The sequence below is a fragment of the Aspergillus flavus genome, chromosome 5, assembly GCF_009017415.1.
Source record: "Aspergillus flavus chromosome 5, complete sequence".
Lineage (NCBI taxonomy): Eukaryota > Fungi > Ascomycota > Eurotiomycetes > Eurotiales > Aspergillaceae > Aspergillus > Aspergillus flavus.
This window is the reverse complement of record NC_092408.1, coordinates 2,993,103-3,011,752: the sequence shown is the minus strand read 5'-3', so window position 1 is coordinate 3,011,752 and position 18,650 is coordinate 2,993,103. Positions and strand designations below refer to the sequence as shown.

At 49.8% G+C, this 18,650-nt stretch overlaps 8 protein-coding genes across 8 annotated transcripts; 4 read left to right on the top strand and 4 right to left on the bottom strand.

The window, feature by feature from the left end:
- Window positions 1–547: 547 nt before the first annotated feature.
- On the top strand, window positions 548–1,531 carry F9C07_2285150 (Redoxin). The gene is made up of 4 exons (XM_041293145.2): window positions 548–749; window positions 809–1,085; window positions 1,146–1,289; window positions 1,355–1,531. The coding sequence occupies exons 1-4, from the start codon at window positions 700–702 to the stop codon at window positions 1,388–1,390; spliced, it is 507 nt and encodes a 168-aa protein (XP_041147989.1). The 5' UTR covers window positions 548–699; the 3' UTR covers window positions 1,391–1,531.
- On the top strand, window positions 1,501–6,094 carry F9C07_2285149 (ribonucleases P/MRP protein subunit). Its single transcript, XM_041293144.2, has 3 exons — window positions 1,501–2,197; window positions 2,302–5,661; window positions 5,883–6,094. The coding sequence occupies exons 1-2, from the start codon at window positions 1,862–1,864 to the stop codon at window positions 4,612–4,614; spliced, it is 2,649 nt and encodes an 882-aa protein (XP_041147988.1). The 5' UTR covers window positions 1,501–1,861; the 3' UTR covers window positions 4,615–5,661; window positions 5,883–6,094.
- Window positions 5,025–5,941, bottom strand: F9C07_8788 (uncharacterized protein; the record flags this gene model as incomplete). The annotated part of the gene is made up of 3 exons (XM_071511824.1): window positions 5,025–5,525; window positions 5,604–5,661; window positions 5,883–5,941. The coding sequence occupies 3 exons, from the start codon at window positions 5,939–5,941 to the stop codon at window positions 5,025–5,027; spliced, it is 618 nt and encodes a 205-aa protein (XP_071364537.1).
- A 1,159-nt stretch (window positions 6,095–7,253) lies between the features above and the next one.
- On the top strand, window positions 7,254–9,308 carry F9C07_2164670 (uncharacterized protein). Its single transcript, XM_041293143.2, has 2 exons — window positions 7,254–7,630; window positions 7,689–9,308. Exons 1-2 carry the CDS (start codon window positions 7,448–7,450, stop codon window positions 8,985–8,987), a joined length of 1,482 nt encoding a protein of 493 aa, XP_041147986.1. The 5' UTR covers window positions 7,254–7,447; the 3' UTR covers window positions 8,988–9,308.
- A 957-nt stretch (window positions 9,309–10,265) lies between these two features.
- On the top strand, window positions 10,266–12,150 carry F9C07_8787 (putative efflux pump antibiotic resistance protein; the record flags this gene model as incomplete). The annotated part of the gene is made up of 3 exons (XM_041293142.1): window positions 10,266–10,559; window positions 10,640–11,446; window positions 11,503–12,150. 3 exons carry the CDS (start codon window positions 10,266–10,268, stop codon window positions 12,148–12,150), a joined length of 1,749 nt encoding a protein of 582 aa, XP_041147985.1.
- A 195-nt stretch (window positions 12,151–12,345) lies between these two features.
- On the bottom strand, window positions 12,346–13,442 carry F9C07_8786 (putative peroxisomal membrane protein 2, pxmp2). The gene is made up of 3 exons (XM_071511823.1): window positions 13,196–13,442; window positions 12,666–13,010; window positions 12,346–12,573 (listed from the first exon to the last, which is right to left on the bottom strand). Exons 1-3 carry the CDS (start codon window positions 13,292–13,294, stop codon window positions 12,421–12,423), a joined length of 597 nt encoding a protein of 198 aa, XP_071364536.1. The 5' UTR covers window positions 13,295–13,442; the 3' UTR covers window positions 12,346–12,420.
- A 335-nt stretch (window positions 13,443–13,777) lies between these two features.
- Window positions 13,778–15,541, bottom strand: F9C07_8785 (putative cytochrome P450 monooxygenase; the record flags this gene model as incomplete). Its single annotated transcript, XM_041293131.2, has 3 exons — window positions 13,778–14,677; window positions 14,734–15,348; window positions 15,464–15,541. The coding sequence occupies 3 exons, from the start codon at window positions 15,539–15,541 to the stop codon at window positions 13,778–13,780; spliced, it is 1,593 nt and encodes a 530-aa protein (XP_041147983.2).
- Window positions 15,542–15,743: 202 nt separating this feature from the next.
- Window positions 15,744–18,227, bottom strand: F9C07_2285145 (activating signal cointegrator 1). The gene has a single exon (XM_071510742.1). It carries the CDS (start codon window positions 18,028–18,030, stop codon window positions 16,471–16,473), a length of 1,560 nt encoding a protein of 519 aa, XP_071364535.1. The 5' UTR covers window positions 18,031–18,227; the 3' UTR covers window positions 15,744–16,470.
- Between the last annotated feature and the right edge of the window lie 423 nt (window positions 18,228–18,650).

Genomic DNA, 18,650 nt, shown 5'->3' with positions numbered 1-18,650 from the left:
CGGAGATATCAAGGTCCCTTTTTATTTTTTCCATTGAGCCATACGGAGTACAATAGCCGTCTCGGAACAAACACGCCAGAGAGAAATTAGATAAGGAAAAAGGCTACCGAACTGGTTGCTATGCATTCGGGGTATAGCCGTGATTGGCTCAAGATTGGCCTACTAGATCCACCTTTCTCGCCATTGGGACACAATCAATTCTCATCTCAAGAGTCCATAACGCCATCATTGAGGATATGGAATTGGGGTATAGTAAGGATTAAGTAAGATACATTGCATAAAGGATGGCAATTCACTTTTTCTGTACGGGGGATCCGGAATGACTTCACTGGGCAAGTGAAAAAGATTCGTCGGACCAATACGTACCTTGGTAACCATGAGTAAAAGGTAGTGGGGGCATGGCGGGGCATTTCAGTCTCGGGCGGTCTTCTTGATAATACAGCACACCTAAGCCCTCACCAATCGAAAAGATTCGGTATCCTTCTGGTTTGGATCACCTTAGGTGTGCCTCTTACGGCCCGTGGGACGCGATCTCCGAGAGGGAATCAACCCATATATTAACCGCCACATGCTCCTGCCCCTCGCTCCTCCCTTCTGACTTTCCACATCACCCACATCACATAAATAAACACCTTTTTCCATCCACAACCAACTATTCTTTTCACTCCCAACCCAACCTAACATACCAATTCAATCAAAATGTCTGGAATCAAGGCCGGTGACAGCTTCCCCTCCGACGTTGTCTTCTCGTAAGTCCCTAATCACACCCTTTGAACCTTCTTGTGTTGATACTAACCTTCTACCAAAGATACATCCCCTACACCGAGGAGGCTGACAAGTTCAACGTTTGCGGTATCCCCATCAACTACAACGCCTCCAAGGAGTGGGCCGACAAGAAGGTTATCCTCTTCGCTCTTCCCGGTGCCTTCACTCCCGTCTGCTCTGCAAACCACGTCCCCGAGTACAAGGAGAAGCTCCCTGAGATCCGTGAGAAGGGTGTCGACGTTGTTGCTGTCCTTGCTTACAACGATGCCTACGTCATGAGCGCCTGGGCCAAGGCCAACGGTGTCAAGAACGACGACATTGTATGTTGATGACCTATAGTGCATTTAGCTCTTGAGTTCCCTTGCTGACTGACCTTACAGCTCTTCCTTTCCGACCCCGATGCTAAGTTCTCCAAGAGCCTCGGCTGGGCCGATGAGGAGGGCCGCACCAAGCGCTACGCCATCGTCATTGACCACGGCAAGGTCACCTACGCTGCTCTTGAGCCCGCCAAGAACCACCTCGAGGTAAGTTATGATGGACTGCAACCTCTTGGACCGCTTAATTGAATACACGCTCACTATTATCGCAGTTCTCGCGCGCTGAGACCGTCATCAAGCACCTGTAAATACGTCAACAGGAAGAAGGACTATGACATGGGACCAATAGAGGATGCTGGCACTCCAGCAGTGGGGATAATGTTTTAGAATTAGACAGCCCACTTTAGAGATACAATAAATAACGAAGCTATGAAATTGTGAACATTCTTCCTTTGTCCGTAGTATGATGTCAGTCAATAACCTTATATTGCGTAGTACGAATTAGCTCTGCCTCCCCGGTCTCCAGAGATCTACATTGTGATCGCAACGGGTTTGCTCTTTCCCCCCCTTAACCGTCTATCATTGGTGTGGTACCTTCCAGTGGCTTTCGGCCGGGAAGAGTGACGCGCTAAAGCTTTCCGAGCACCGCTTTCCTATATGGAATTTTAATTCCAGACCACATTTAATGCCACTATAATTCACCAGCCAGAAATTGGTTTTCTTTTATTATCGTATACCTTTATTTAACTTTAGCTTGTCCGACGCCTCCATTGGCCATAATGGCCCCCAACCCTGCTTCGAAGCGCAAGTCCACTCACCCAGGAGCACAAAATGGCTCCGCAGCAGCTCGGAAGCGCGCCAAAACATTCGATGCCCGCACACTTGCTGCACAGTCCGCCGAATCTGCCCTTTCTGCTTCCGGAGAACTCGATGTTGCCGCGTATCTCGAAGCCCGTGAATTCGAAATTCGTGCCCTGGAGTCGGGCATGCAACGATCGAAGGCCGCCCTGACGAGTCGCGCGTTCCAGCAAGTACCTCGATCGTTGAGGAGGAGAACGGCCAGTCACAATGTGAAGAGGGTGCCAAGTAGGTTGAGGGCGAGGGCCAAGAGAGAGGTACGCTAGAAACACTCCTGGGTGCTTTACGAACTGGATGGCCCCAGTGAGCGCTCAAGTCAAGCTGTGTGGAAAATCTTGCTAAACAACCTACGACCTAATAGATGATGGAAGATAACACACCAACCGTGACGGCACGTCGGAGGAAACCAACAGAGGCCATGCGCATCCGTCTCGAAACCGCCAGACGTCTCCAAAACCTCAATACCAAGACCAAAGCCAAGAGAGCTCACTCGAAAGCGAAGCGTGATAAAGAGAACCAGAAGTCGCTGGAAGAGGCGGGCAGCCACTCCTTTGATATTGCCCCGCGTGTCCCTAAGATCAAGAAAAATAAGCTCTCGCGCCCACCCCCGCCAGAGTCCAAATTCAAGAAGCGGCAAAAATGCAAGACGTGGCTCCCTACGCACATGTTTCATGCAAAACGAGCCCACATGACTACGTCTAAAGATCCTCTGTGGCGATTCGCCATTCCTTTGTCGCCGACCGAGAAGAGTTACCGGCCGACCCATCGGGCGAGAGGCGCGAGGGGCGCTATAGTATGGGATATGAGCTATATGTCTACCATTCAGCTGGAGGGAACGGAAGGTGCATTAGAATGTGTTCTGAGGGCCGTCGGCGTTGACGGGAATGAAGCATGGGGCCCAAGGGGCAAAAAATGGAGAGCCGGAACAAGAAGCTTACAAGTGTGGGCTTATGAGTGCGACGGGCCACAGAGGCCTATTGCGCCAGTCACCTTGATTCGATGTGCTGAGGAAAAGCCGGGAGACGTTGAAATGATGGATGCGGATAAAGCTAGCTCTGTGGAGAACAAAAACTCCAAAAAAGATAGGAAGAAGCTCTTCATCAGAGTACACCCGTCTGCATTCTTACAGTTGTGGAATGAGCTACTCGAGGTTTCCAAAAGGCAGAACCCTCCTGTGATGATCGAAGATCTTCGTTTCGAGATTGGCAGCATCGATATCACAGGTCCGGGCTCCACTGAAGCTCTGTTGGCGGTGCTGAGGCCAGTTGAATCGAATGAGAACAGTAAACTATCGAACACCCCGGAATCTACGTGGAACTCTTTACTGGGCGTCTCGAATCCTTCATCTCTCCCACAAAACGCCCTCCTTGCATTTCCCATATCTGATCCTCGTCTCCGTTTCCCGCACAAGACAATGAGACCCCCTTCCTCTGAAAAGGACATGCAAGACCTAGCTATGACCTTGTCATCCTGGGCACCTGATCGTACGCAAACAACACCTTCTATTTTCGACCGTCGCGCACGCTTAGCTGCCGTGCGCCAACTGCCCAGCCAAAAAGCTATCAATCGGCGACGGACTGAAGCTGGGCCTGGTCGCCTTCCGACTCCTCGAGATACTGACCCGCAGATCCCGATGATGCTTCTTGCAACTCGACCCAGAGCTCAAACGAAGGATAACAATGCCCCAGGTAGCTGGACTGTACTTCTCCCTTGGAAGTGCGTCCTTCCAGTGTGGTATTCGTTGATGTATTATACCCTTTCAAGCGGTGGAAACCCGAGACTTGGTGGTCTAAAAGAGCAGCAACAGCTCGCTTTTGAAGCAGGTGAACCCTGGTTCCCCGGTGATTTCCCTGGCACACGTGCTGGTTGGGAATGGAACTTGCGTGACCGAGAACAGTCAAAGAAGGAATGGGAACGACGGCCTAAGGGACGGAGAGTTGAATTCGACAGTATTGATTTGGGAGCCAACCAGAGAGGTGAGATTGGTCGGGGTTGGGCATGCGATTGGGAGAGACTGGTCCAGGGTGCTGAAGCTTCTGACGCCAGCGATCCCAATGAAAAGGACAAAAAAGCGAAGGCTGAGGGCGAAATTGAAACACGGCAGAATGGCGAGGACGAGGAAACCTCTGTGGATGGTCTTCCGCTCGGTATACACCACTTACAGCCAGCCGAAGCCGACCGTGCACTTAGAGACCAGAATTCTAGTGTCGACAATTCAGCTCTTGCGACTGTAAGAGTTTCCTTATTTAATCGAGGCACCCCTACCCCGCGAGCTCGAATCTACCGTCTACCTACCACCAACCCAGAACTCCGTCAGAAATGGCTTTCTTTTGCATCAGCTAAGCCGGCCGGTCACAAATCACCTGGTCGTGAATCTTCCAGCACTGGTTCAGACCCCCAAGCGCGCCTCGCTGCATCTCTTCTATCAGCCCAAATCGATACAGATGTCCATCAGGAGCATTTGCCTCTTCCATCGGAAGAAGATCTCATTGGCTTTGTAACAACAGGAAATTTCAATCTCTCCGCAGGCAAGGGCACAGGAGTTGGTTCGATACAGGTGTCGAAGGTCACTCTAGCTGCCCTTGGAAAATGCAAGGCTCGAGAGAGGACCATGTGCATCATTCGGGGAGCGGGCGAGAGGGTAGGAAGACTGGGTTATTGGGAAGTTGCTTGAACGCATGTGCTGTGTAGGCATTGAAAGCTATGTCACTATTATATGATACCCAGGATCTTTTTTCTTTTTTTGGACTTCATCTCAAGCGTAGAATTCACTACGGGTGATGCAGGACGATCACGTATTGAAAAAAGACTGCCAGTGCAAATTGACAGACACGAGGTTGGAATTTTCAAATGTCCAAAATAACCTACACACGGGATGTACAGTTCTAGGGCATGAAAACAAACCATCTTAAAATTACCCACTAAAACCATGAGTACCCTCGATAAAGCGGCCAAAAATTCCACGCAAGTAATAGTCACAGCCTGAGCCTAATCCCGGTACATACAGGAACATATACACAACATAACACGAGAGATCTGAGGAATCTATTGTTAAGCAACACATATAGTTTTTGACTGCATCATCTAACCAACAACCCGGTCTACGAACGCTTCCTCAAGCTTAGCAACCTCCCTCTTGAACGCATCAACCTCCTGCCAGCAATCCAAAGGCCGGCGGTCATTCAAGCGCAAACAGCTCACGACATTTGACTTGGCCTTCTCAACGCTCTCATCAATCTGAACCAACTTTCTCCGGCCCTCAAGCTTAGCACGCAGTTCCTCGATTTCGGTGTTTACCGAGTCACGGGACACATCACGGTTGATGGGCTGCGCATCGGGGACAGGGGCAGGAGTGTATTCGCGGCCCGCGAAGGGGATCCGGGGAGCATCCAGGTTCAGCGAGCCAGGAGGGTAGCTGATGTTTGGTGTGGAAGAGAACGACGAGGGAGCAGTGTCTTTGGATTCCGCAATGCGCTTCTCGATCTCAGCAATGGTCTGCTGCTCGCGTTGACGGAGACGTTCGAGCTCTTGGGCTACGCGGGCCTGGATCTGGAGTTCGATGCTCTTTGCACGGGAGGCGTCCGTCTATTCTGGTTAGTTTTTGGCTGCCAATTGGTTGTTTTCGGTAATTCTTCTGAATGTGTTTCGCGAATATATACGCACCTCGGTGTTGGATTGGAGGTGGTCAACGAGGTTAGATGAGAACTCGACGGGGCCACTGCTATAGAAATCAACCGTGTCAGCCTACTCGATTGAATGCTGCATTGTATCTGGGGGAAATGTGTCTGTCCCTCTCCCTCTTCAAATCTACCCACTACCCGGCGTGAAGTATCCTTCCTCATTTAACGTACGAATAATGCCGTCTCTTCCTTGTTTCATACCCGGGACTGGCAGAATGTCCATTCAAAAAGCAATTGACTGGTAGTACAGATGTAAACATACCTCGAAAAAACATGTTTCGAGCCCGCCGAAGCGTCAGGCTTGGAGCTACCGGCGCCCATTATGTGTTTAATTATTGGAAATTGATCCCTTTCCTCGGATCTTTAGACAGAAAAACAAATTTAGTCTTTTCCGGTGCCTGAATATAGCTCCGATTTAACACCGTGAAGACAGCGGAGACAGCAGGGCCTGGGCAATTCCAAGGTCGTCAGAGGAGTTCGCATATCGCCGTTTCTACGCAGCAGCCGACTTCCGCCGGTGTATGTCACGTGATGATTAGTCATTCGCTGTATGTGCTGCTTGCGCACGGAAGTAGTATGGAGTCAAGTGAGGTATGCTCTTTTGTCCTTCTCCTGTTCTTTTAGCCCTCTGGCCCCTATTTCTAGATCTTCTGTGTTCTAGTATTGATCTAGATAGGATATTAAAACACGGTGGCTGCTGTCAATGTGTCTCAATTGGCCAATTGTTCGAGTCGCAATGTAACCCTGTACCGTGAACGAGATTTGGAGTAACGGTTCTTGCCGTGTTGGTTGTTCCCGTAGCCAAAGGAGGTGGTTCTTGGTACTTGGTAACAGCCGCAATGAATCCAAATCAAGGACTAGTGTGTTATAGGATCAGGTCATTATGTGTAGCATGATTATCATTGCCACCAGTGACTGAGATATGTATTTCTGGTAAGTGATTACAGGGCAGTGTATACATAGCGTTTTAACACAGAGTATTTGGTTTTCAGTAAGTTGTGTACGGAGTACCCTAGACCTATGTACTGGAGAAGGGAGTACTGTGTAGTTACTCGACGCTCATGGGATAAGGAATCGGCGTAACTTTGCCAGGCTCTTTCTTCCCCACTTTCTGTCACCTAACCACCATGCATGTCAGCCTCTAAATGTCACCCCAGACTACTCCATACGGAGAGTGTTCACTTCGGAAGTGATAAGGCCATTCTTGTACTATACTACATTTCGCCGGTAGTGTTCTGCTCACGGACTGCACCACCAATAAAGATCATTCCTTTCCTTCCGTGTCTTCTCCGTGTCTTCCCCGTGTCTACACGCCGTCCTAACCATTGTCTCTCACCGGTAAAACACCCCACACAGTTTCATAGCGTCATGGAACGGGTTCGCTACCATCAAGGCTTCCATTTGCATCCACGCCATGCACTGCTAAGACAGATCTATTGGGGCCCGAAACATTCGGGAAAATATCCAATAATTCTAGGGTCTCAGTGAAGAGAAGCGCCGGCGAACCCGGAGACCCCATTGGCTCAACATCTTTAGGTCCAAATCTGGCCCACTGACTGACCTCATCGACCCCTCTTCGACACTTCCCTACGTATGCGCCCTCAATATTATCGCTTGGATACCATGCAACCTATATAATTCCAAGAAATAATTTTTTTTCCCCCTTCCCTTCCCCCCGCCAAATTCTCTACCCCTCCATACCTACCTCGTGTTGTTCCCTCTCTCTCCTCACTCCCTTCTATCCTTCAACTTATTCTTTTGTCAACTCTCTCTCTAAACACTCTAACCCCCCCACTATCCTACTTCCGTTTCCTCCCGCTTCCCACAATGTCATCCGCCTTGTTGGACGAAGCTGCGCGGATTGCCCGCCAGTTCGACTTCCCCGCCGAGGGGGTCCAACGCGGGGTGAAAGAGTACATCCGAGAGATTGATGAAGGACTGAGCAAGGAGGGCACAACTCTGAGCCAAATCCCAACGTTCGTTACCTCGGTACCAAATGGGACAGAGAAGGTATATTATCGATCCTGTTTATTATATCGCAATTGCATGTCTGACCTTGTTGTGACAGGGGCTGTACCTAGCCGTAGATCTTGGCGGTACCAACTTTCGTGTGTGTTCAGTAGATCTACACGGTGATAACACCTTTTCTCTCACCCAGTCTAAAATCATGATCCCTCGTGAATTGATGGCTTCCGGCACCTCCAAGGATCTCTTCACTTTCTTGGCTCGCCAGATCGAAGCTTTCCTGCGTATCCACCACAACGAACACTTCGAAGCTCACCTCAAACGCCGACGTGAAGGAAATAGCGAAGAGGATTTGTTTGATTTGGGCTTTACTTTCAGTTTCCCCGTGCGCCAGGTCGGCATTAACAAGGGTACCCTCATTCGCTGGACGAAGGGCTTCAACATTCCCGATGCCGTCGGCCATGATGTCTGCGCGCTATTGCAAAATGCGCTTGATGCTCTGGAGCTCCCCGTGCGCGTGGCCGCTCTTGTCAATGACACAGTTGGAACCCTGATGGCCCGTTCATACACCTCCCCTGGTGAAACGGGAACTTTCCTCGGTGCCATCTTCGGCACGGGTACCAACGGTGCCTACGTCGAGAAGCTCGACAAGATCACCAAGATGGCTACTATCGAACATTCCGACTACGATAAGACAACGGGTGAAATGATTATCAATGCTGAGTGGGGTAGCTTTGATAACCACCTGAGTGTCTTGCCCAACACCGTCTACGACCAGCAGCTGGATGAGGAAAGTAACAACCCTGGCATCCAGATGTTCGAAAAGCGAGTCTCCGGAATGTTCCTCGGTGAGATTCTGCGCCGTGTCCTGGTTGATCTGCACCGCAACGAATCCCTGGGTCTGTTCAAGCCCAGTGCCTCGTCGGATGTTATTGTTCCAGAAAACTCTACGCTCTTCCGTCAGTGGGGCCTTGACACTAGCCTCCTGAGCTTGGTTGAAGCTGACAACAGCGAGAGCATGGAGCCTACCAAGACGGCATTAAAGGACCACTTGAAGATCGAACGGGCTAGCACCACGGACTGCAAGGTTGTTAAGACGATCGTGCATGCCATTGGCAAGCGCGCTGCTCGTCTGAGCGCCGTGCCTATTGCTGCCATCCTCATCGCCACCAAGAAACTCGAGACCGACGATCTAGTGGACGTTGGTGTCGACGGAAGCTTGGTCGAGTTCTACCCTAACTTTGAGGGATACATGCGTGACGCCTTGCGTGAGGTGCCCGAGGTAGGCGTTGCCGGCGACAAGAAGGTGCGCATTGGTATCTCAAAGGATGGCAGTGGTGTTGGTGCGGCTTTGATTGCACTGGTGGCTAGCAAGGAAGAAGCCAGAATGAAGGCCCAGTAGTGGTCGTATGACTAACACTTTGCGATGATCTCAACTTTATTCCCCCTTGTTTTATGGTTCGTTTTGAATGGGTGACCTCGGACTGCCGGTGAAGACTACTTTATCTTCACCTTCCCTAGCCGCTTTCCACGCGGCGAAGGCCATGTGCTCGAATTTGCAGGGACGGCTTACTGTGAAAGGACCTGGAGTTAGTGAGAGTGGCTGGGAAGGAGGGTGTAACAATATTCATTTTTTAAGGCGTTAATTAGCATTATCATGGAACACGGAAGATATGTTGCAATAAAAAAATTTTCCTACTCATGAAGTCCTTTCAACAGCGTCCTTATTAATAAAATCGCAGTCTCTATGTATGAGAACCTTGACCAAACCCCCGGGGTGTTTACAATACTTTTAATTCGCCGATCAACCAAGATTATCCATTCTGTGGCAATAGCCTAATGATCCATACAAAGCTGGGGCTCCATCAAATTACCCGCTCGTCACGGTACCTGACATTAGAGTTTCCTATATGAGCACATAAGGTTGATAGATCCACTCATTAGTTGGTCTCCTTGCAAATGGCCAAGGAAACCTTTTCCTTCATTTTATTGCTCAGGCTAGGTCAATCTGCAGCTCAGATGCAAGGGATTTATCTGCAAAGACAGTCAGTCTAGTTGACAAAGGCCGGTCATTCATTGTATTTTAATGCTCAGCGGCAGGGTCAAGGCTGGTCCGTCCGTAGTCTAGGCCGTGACACTTTCTTTGTTATTTTTTTAGGACTTCACAGTTCATTATTCTTCATTACGGACCACGGATTACCTAGATTCCGTGGAAAGAATGGATCGGATGTCTGATATGACACCCCATGATTATTTTGGGGAAAAGAGCATGGACAGGATGACATTTCTTCGGTCTTCGGGAGCAGAAGATCCCGTTCACGCGGGCATGTTTCTTTGATGTAGTACAAAACGTCCTGAGATGGAAAGCCAGTCTTTTTTCGAAGTGACGCTGCCGCGGAGGTTCATTTACACTTCACCGATTGGGTACAAGGCAGGACCTCGTCACCCTTTGCTTCGTCACGGTGTCATCAATGAATCAGTGATCGGTCTTATATCGCCAACCCTAGCAGGTAAAGTTAATCCTCCCCAGTTCTTGCCTCTTAACTACTTTTCTATACTTTCCCTTCGTTAGATTGACGACCTCAACCGTTCCTTCCCTTTACGTCACTTTGTTTTTCTGTCTTTCATACCTCTTATTCCCATTTCATCTCTATCTAGATTCTCTAGGTCAATAGATACAATGCACGACAATAAACTGCAAGACACTCTTCGCTCACCGCCACAGGCCAGTTTTGTATCCGACAGCAGATCAGTGGAGGGCCGACCATCCATGGAAAAAGGGAGTACGCTCGCCGGCTCACAGGAAGAGTCGCCTGCGCTGGTCTCAGAAGCAAAGAATGAAAACAGTATACATGTGGCGAACACTAGCCCAGGCGATGAAGCAACGCAAGAAGAGGAGGAAGAATATCCAAGCTCTTGGAAACTTGGCCTAATTACTATCGCACTGGCCCTTGCCATCTTCTGTCTGGCACTGGTAAGACCATTCACTACTTGCTGGCAATAACTGTTACGCATGACCGTTGGATGGCCTGCTAATGAGCTTGATTTGCTTAGGACAACACCATCATTTCCACGGCAATCCCGAAGATCACAGATCAGTTCAAGTCCCTTGAAGATGTGGGCTGGTATGGCAGCGCATACCTCCTGACAACGTGTGCATTGTGCCTGACGTTCGGCAAGCTGTATACGTTCTACTCTACAAAATGGGTCTACTTAACTGCCCTTTTTGTTTTCGAACTGGGATCTCTGATCTGCGGGATCGCGCCGAACTCATTAACACTGATCGTTGGCCGAGCCATAGCCGGTCTCGGGGCAGCAGGACTATTTTCGGGGGCCCTCATTATCATTGCACAGACAGTGCCACTGAACCGACGACCAATCTTCGCCGCGATGATGGGATCAATGTATGGAATCGCGAGTGTGGCCGGACCCTTGATGGGCGGTGCGTTTACGGACCGCCTCAGTTGGAGATGGTGTTTTTACATCAATTTGCCTTTTGGCGGAGTGACTGCTTTCTTCATCATTTTCTTTTTCAGAGCACCCAAGTCTGTCAAGGACAATTCCGGCTTCAAAAACCAAATGGGGCAACTAGACTTCCCTGGAACTGCCCTGTTCATGCCATCAATTATCTGTGTATTGCTCGCTCTACAATGGGGAGGCACTATGTATGCCTGGAACAATGCTCGGATCATAGCTCTTTTCGTTGTATTCGGGGTCCTTCTCATTGCCTTCTGTGGTATACAGTGGTGGCAGCAGGACAAGGCTACGGTACCTCCGCGACTGGTCAAGAATCGGAATGTATGGGGCGCTGCAGCTTACAGCTTCTGCGTTGGTGGAGCATTTTTCATCTATATCTACTATGTAAGCTGGCACCTTCTACGACCACAGAGACATACGCTAATTTGTGCTTTTAATAGCTTCCGATTTGGTTCCAAGCGATAAAAGGTGTCACAGCAACCAGGTCAGGCATAATGAACCTTCCGTTGCTCCTTCCTATGATTGTTGCCTCCATTGCTGCTGGTGCTTGTGTCACTATGGTTGGATACTATACACCGTTCATGATCGCCACACCGATTCTCATGTCAATCGGTGGTGGGCTTCTGAGCACGTTAAAAGTCGATTCAGGTGATGCTGCATGGATTGGGTACCAGGTTCTATTCGGAGTTGGCGTGGGCTTGGGTCTGCAGCAACCCATGATTGTTGTCCAAGCTGCTCTTCCAATTGCTGATGTCCCCACTGCAACGGCTATCGTCATGTTCACCCAGACACTAGGGGGCGCGCTTTTTGTCTCTGTCGCACAGAATGTGTTTCAAAACCAACTGCGCAAGAACATTCTTGCCAGAGCCCCCGAAGTTGATATTGCTAAGGTGGTTGGTGCCGGTGCTACGATGCTGCGGCAGGCTGTGTCGAAGGACATATTACCTACAGTTCTCGAGTCCTACAACGATGCTATCACCCAGACATTCTATGCTGCAGTGGCCATAGGGGCAATTGGCTTCTTCGCGGCACTTCCTATACAGTGGCTGTCCGTGAAAGGCAAGAAGATTGAGGCGATGGCTGCCTAGAATGCACTATTTCTAGGCCTTGCTCTGCGGATGGGGTTATGTTTCGCTTCATGTTTATCATAATGCAGTCTACAAGTTCTATTTAATATGGCTTGCTGCCTCTTTATCATGGTGGTTGGAAAAGTTCCACGTTTAGTGTTCAGGGAAGTGGACGTTTCTTGCTTTGTTAGGCTATGTATATAAGGATTCTTCCTTGCATGGAACAGTGAATAGAATCTATCAGTTACCCTAGTGCTAACGATGAAAAATCTAAAACCGGTACCGGACGGTTCAAACAACCGCATAAAGACTTAAATAAATCCCCCAGATAACTCCGCAGGCGCTCCCAAACACCACCCGTCGGTCGACAGGGACAACAGTATACATAAGCGCCGACACGATAGGCCGAAACTTCAGACGAGCCAGCATGATGGGACCAAAATCCTACCCTTGTCAGCACCGCAACGATAGACCCCCAAAAGAGTAGAAAAGAGAGATTACCAAAAAGCAGAAAAGAAAGAAAGGAGATAGCATACCTCACAAACCAACTCCCAAACCCTCCCCAAATTTGATCCCTTCAACAGATTGATCAACACAATAAACAAGAGAATATTACACACTCCAGCAATAGTCTGATCCAGAAGGAACTTCACAGCAAAGTTCCACATCCCAGATCTCTGCTGCTTCGGCCTAAACGGCTTCTCCTTCGTTGGCAGGAGACCATTGGGCTCGGGCACATGGTTGTCGTTATTTCTCTTCCAGCTGGGAAAACCCGGGAACCTGGCTTCGATGTATCTCTGCCAGGAGAAATTGGGCGGCACGATAATGGCGCCGTAGGTGATGAATTGGATGAGTGCGATTGTGTTTAAGGCGAATGGTTTCTTTTTTCCCCCGTGGGTTCTGTTAGTAAGCTTGGAAGTTGTTGTATACTTATCATTGGGGTAAGGTAGTAAGAAGGGAAAGTAGGTAGATTTTGGTTAGTTTGTATAGGTGTATTCACCACCTCTACACGGATCACGGGGAATAAAGGAAATAGTAGTGAAAAGTAAAAAGAAATTCTACGTACGTTTTCTTTGTGCCGGTCTATTAATTGGGCCAGGATATTGGAGATGGCGTTGAGGATCGTGGATTGGATCAGGGTCACTGTCAAGGGGGATGGGGGCATTGTATTGTATTTTTCTTTTGGATGATGATGATGTTCAGGAGGTGGTGAGCATTATGTATTTTTCTGCGGGTTGTTAAGAAGGGGTAGGCGAGATTTGTATATGAATATTATTAGGTGATATTGGATATTGGATATTGGATATTTGGTCTTTTGCTTGCTCTGTTTTTTGTTTCAAGGGTTTTGCTTCATTTACTGATTTATTTACCCTTTTGGATTTGTTGCACGTGTTGGGCACGTGTCCTGTTCAAGTTCTGGAGGTGGGAAATGATGTGTGACTTGTTTTGTTCGCGTGTGCTTGGCGTTTTGGGGGGTTTGTTTTCTTTTCTTTGCTTTTCTGTTTGGTTTGATTGGAATTAGGATTGGTTTACTTGGGTCTTTGCTAATAGAGGGGTTTTCGATCTGGTGCGTTTGTGTTATTAATTGAATGAATTTGCCAATGCGCTATACATAAATCGACTTCGTTAGAAAGGCCATATAATTTGCCTAGACGGTTATATCCCTCCGGCGGACTATCACATTCGGCCCCTGCTTGGCGCTGGTGAAATGATCCACCAGAGCCAGATGGCCTTTTTCATCCTCTCCCTGTCGATCGGCTAACTCCATGTCAAATAGGAACATCAACCGCGCGATGGTCAGTCGCATTTCCATGAATGCCATGCCCTTGCCAATGCATCCGCGGGGCCCGATGCTGAACGGGCAGAATGCTCTCCGTGCAGTCTCAACAGCATCCTTGGTGCTCTCCCACTTATCATCGGCGGTTACGCACGTTGCCCCTTCAATCCATCTCTCGGGCAAATACGCCTCAGGTTCGCGGTAGTACTGGGGCTGGCGGTGGATGGAGTAAGTCGGGGTCCCACAGTCCGTGCCGGCGGGTAAAAAGGCCCCATCCACGACGGCGCCGCCCTCCATCACTTCGCGCGGAATGGCCCCCGGAACGGCAGGTGCCAAGCGCAGTGCTTCATCAATGCAGGCCTTCAGGTAAACAAGCTCATTCAACTTGCCGCCGGTGACGATCTCCTCGACGGAGGTGAAGGCCTCGCGGACTTCCTTTTTCAGGAGCTTCATGACGCGCGGGTTGCGGACGAGGTAGAAGATGGTCGCTGCGAGCGTGGTGGAGGTGGTGTCGCTGCCTGCGATCATGAGGACGTTGGCTTCGCCCCAGAGCTCAGGCGTCGTGAGACCCTTGCCCGTCTCGGGGTCTTTGGCGTTGAGCAGATAGTAGAAGAAGTCTTTCTTGGAGTCGTGGCCTGCCTGCGTGCGCTCCTGGGCTCGCTTGTTGGCCTCTACGCGCGAGTTCATGATGAAGTTCCATCGGTCGTTGGTTAGTCGGTGAATGACGATTTGGTCCAAGTGCCAGGTATCAAGGGGCATCCAGAGACCGCACTGGTTGATATTTGTCAGTAAAAGAGGCCAGGGAAATCTGGAATCGCTATACTCACCACATAGTGACGGTTGGCCGCACGATCAACAAGCTGGATCATCTTCCTGCGGCCGCTGGACACCAACATATCGAAACTCTTCCCGAAGCACAGTTCACCCATGACATCGTACGTGAGGTAACTGAACCAATCGCCCATATTCTGGACGGTAGTCTTCTGAGCCTCAGCCTTGTTACCCTCCGTCTGCTGCTCTGCCAGAGCCGTGCAAAGCTGTCGAACATGCAGCAACATGACATCTTCCATGCTCTTGAGAGCCTGATCGGAGAAAGCCTGGCTCAGCACCCGTCTCTTCCGACCATGGACGGTCTTATCGATGACATTGTGCGTGTTATACACGCCCTTAATCGCAGTGAACCCATTGTAGAAATTGGCCTTCTTCAGCTTCTTCCCATGTCCATAGATATCATGCAGACCCTGCGCGGAATTGATGGAGACAAAGTTCGGCGCAACACGCACATGCGATCCATACTGTTGATGCAGATTATGCAGCCACAAATGCCGGTCCCCCTTCAAGCCATGATACAGCTGCACCCAGGGGGTTATCGACGCAAGGAACGGACCGTTAAATTTCCGAAGAGGATGCAAGAAGCGGTTGTAGATGACATATGCAAAAGACTATGTAACCGCAACAGTAAGCACTGCGACGACGTACATTGCACATACCATACACCACCAATGAACAACAAGAGAGGGACAAAAAGAGATGAGGAAGGATAGAGGTAGAACGTACCAACAAACCCAGCAAAGCAGACACCCCCACCACAACCCCCTCAATGGATAACGTCTTCCAAACCTCCTGGACGAGCATATTGCAACCCTACTTCCCCCCGTTGGTACTATGGAACTAACGTAGACCTTCCGTATCCGGAAACGGTAGCCGACACAAGCCGAGTCCAACCGAACAGCGTTCCCCCGCAAACGTTCCTGGCAAGAAGCAAGCAATATGGAGCTTGGTAATAGGACCAGGTTCACTGGTAGAGCAAATAATTTGTCTCTCTTTTAAGGCTATGGTAGGATACCATTTCCATCCACTCTGTCCCCGTATATATACCTCTTTCTGGGCTCGGTTAGAAACGGACCTTCTTTTGTTTGGGTGCAAGGGATGGGTGAGGGTGTCATACGTATGTCAGCTTTTGTAAGAAAGTGGCGGTTGCGTTCTGGTTTCGGTTTTCTTTACCGTGGTGTTCGTTGGGTTTATTTTTAGTTGAGGGGTGAACGTGTGTGGAAGTTTACTGTGATAGAGTTGGTTGCTGGTAGATAGTTGTTTTTGTTTTTATCTTCTACGCGTTGTTGGTTTGGTATACTGGTAGTTGGGTATGAGTGTAGCTTGTATGCATGGACATGTGATTTTTTAGTATTTGTTTGGGCTTATCTGGATGTACCTAGGATGCTATATCTGCTATCTAATTGTTAGTCTGGTGTCAGACTGAAATCGGAGCAATGATCTTCTTGAGGACCGCTTCTATCCGAGTGTCTTTTGGTCCCACAGATCACTGACTCCTTGTCTTCACCGATAGATGGTTAATAGTGGGTACTGGGTCAGCTGTGAACCCGAATTCCCAATTCACTGGGGGAGGGGAACTGTGAGGTCTCGCGCGCAATTCCGTGGTGTGTATTCTCTGACCATTCAGATGGTCCCCGAAATATGATGCGTAGATAGAACCGATAGCTGTAAGCTGACTGTGTCTGTGTAACGTACGAGCATCTCTGAGCAACCATCAAAACTCACGTCCCAACCTAAGAGTATCCATGTAAGCCGCCGTCGAGAATCCATTGCTCATTGTCGTCTTTATCATCCTGGACTCGTCGCCATGTCTGTGTTCGTTCACTTTGTGGTCTCGCCTCAACCGGTTTACCATCTGGTCCTTTCCAGACAGGACGCATCAATCCCCCGGCCGCCAGAAGTGGATTCCGACTGAAGGCTTCACCGCGGCGTGGCTTCGTATATTCATCTGCCGGCTCACTAGCCTCAGGCTCGGGCTCGGGTTCTTCTTCCGCAGGGGATCCCGGATCAGCAGGGCTAGCTCCAGCAGACTGGTATACGCGAGTGACTTTCCCGCCCTTAATATCTAAACTCATGATGGTCCTCTTCTTCTCCCATTCCGGACGAGCCTTTTCTTCCATCTCGCGCAATATCTGCTGCTGCTTCTTCAAGGCGAGAGCCCGCTGCGCAGGACTCATCCACAGCGTCGACGCAACATTCGGAGTCTCAAAGTCCGCCGCCTCATCGACAACGCGCGTCCGCTTGGCATTCTGCGCCTGGAATTGAAGCAATTTGTCCCGGTGAGCCATGGCCGCGTTCAATTTGCTGGAAGAAGCCGAAGGCGAGGGGCCCTGCCCCGGTCCGCCCTCGCGATGCACACTCTCGTTATGCGCGCGCATCTTTTCCTGGCCTCGTTCTGCCCGTAGTTCTCGGATCATGCTCTGCACTTCCTCGTTCGATAGCAGGGGTGTCCCGCAGAACGAACACGGCTGGAGGCCCTCCAGGGAGCAGATGATCTTGCCGCAGTTGAGACAGTTCGGGGCGGGAGCGAAAAGTGGGTGGATCGAAGCGAAGCAGGAGCATTTTCGGGATTCGTTGCTCAGAGTTGGGTTCGTGGATACTTCTAGTGCGGCGATTGCGGCAGTTAAATCGGAGATGTTGGTCGTCGTAAGGGAATTCTTAGACTGGCTCGTAGTGGTATTGTTACTGTGTCGTGTAGAGGACTTCGCGGCTTTGGACTTAACGTTCGGTAACAAGTCTGAGAGCATAGGCCCCGATGCAGAGGGTGGCGGTTTGCTCGAGCTTTGTTTCGGGGCAGGTGAGTGAGCGCGCGACGAAGCAGCAGATGAGTCTTCGACCGATAAATGCGACGATCGTGAAGCATTGGTATCTTGTTTGGCTCTAGGCGCCGGCGCCATGTAATCCTCCTCTAGATCTGCCTTCTTGTATCCGCCCGTCACATCTCCGAAGTTCTCGGGCCGGCGTGGGGGCCCGGCGCTGTGTAGCGGTGGTTTCGACTTCTTGCCTTTCTTTTGCCGCGCTGCTGGATTCTTGGAGCTTGTTGCTGTCGGTGTAGATGAGGATGCATCGGGGACTGCTGGTTGCTGAGGTGCGGGGTCTCGTCGAGAACTGAAAGCGGATATGAACTCGAAGGCAGCGGGGGAGTCACCTAGGAGGTTTTTGAGATGATCGGCACCCTCTTCTTTCGGTAGACTGGCGGCGTAGGTGATGATCTGCGTGAGTGATTCTTCGTCTAGTGGGAGGATTTGTGAGATGCGGGAAACGCCCCAGGAGATGAGGCTGGGGTCAGCCATATTTAGCAGGAGAAATTAGAGGATGACGGATTCGTAAGGTATATGTGGGAAAAGGGAGAATGGTGGATACGGCCCTCTTTGGGGGACTTCGATGTAGCTAGTGGGGAGTGGAGGAGCTATGGAGTCATAGTTGATAGAGATAGTCGCCTGAAATATCAGGCAAATTATATGCTCTGAACCAGATCAGGTTTCTAATTCATCTAGGACGCGATAGTTGTGATTGTTTCTATTATGTATGTTTCTAAGGAAGCTAGACCCAGTAAAGATAGCCATGTCCATTGAAATAATGCCAACCCCTCGTACTGACTATCAACCTTAACCTATTGTACATATACACCGGCATGATCATCTATCCCTGAAATAAAAGCGGACGAAAGCAAAACAACGGGGCTGTAGCAGCAAAGCCATAATAAATGAAAGAACTGAAGAGAAGTAATATAGTGTCGAGGAGTCCCAGACTTTTCGACTAATAAGAGTAAGTCCTGTTGACGCCTTTGATGCCGAGTATTTACGTCAGATCGTTAAAGGAGACTATGTCCAAAGCCTCGTCTCCAGTGCAGACACACCTGGATTGCCCGCGAGAAGCAACACAGAAGTACTGCAGAAGCTATAATTAAGGA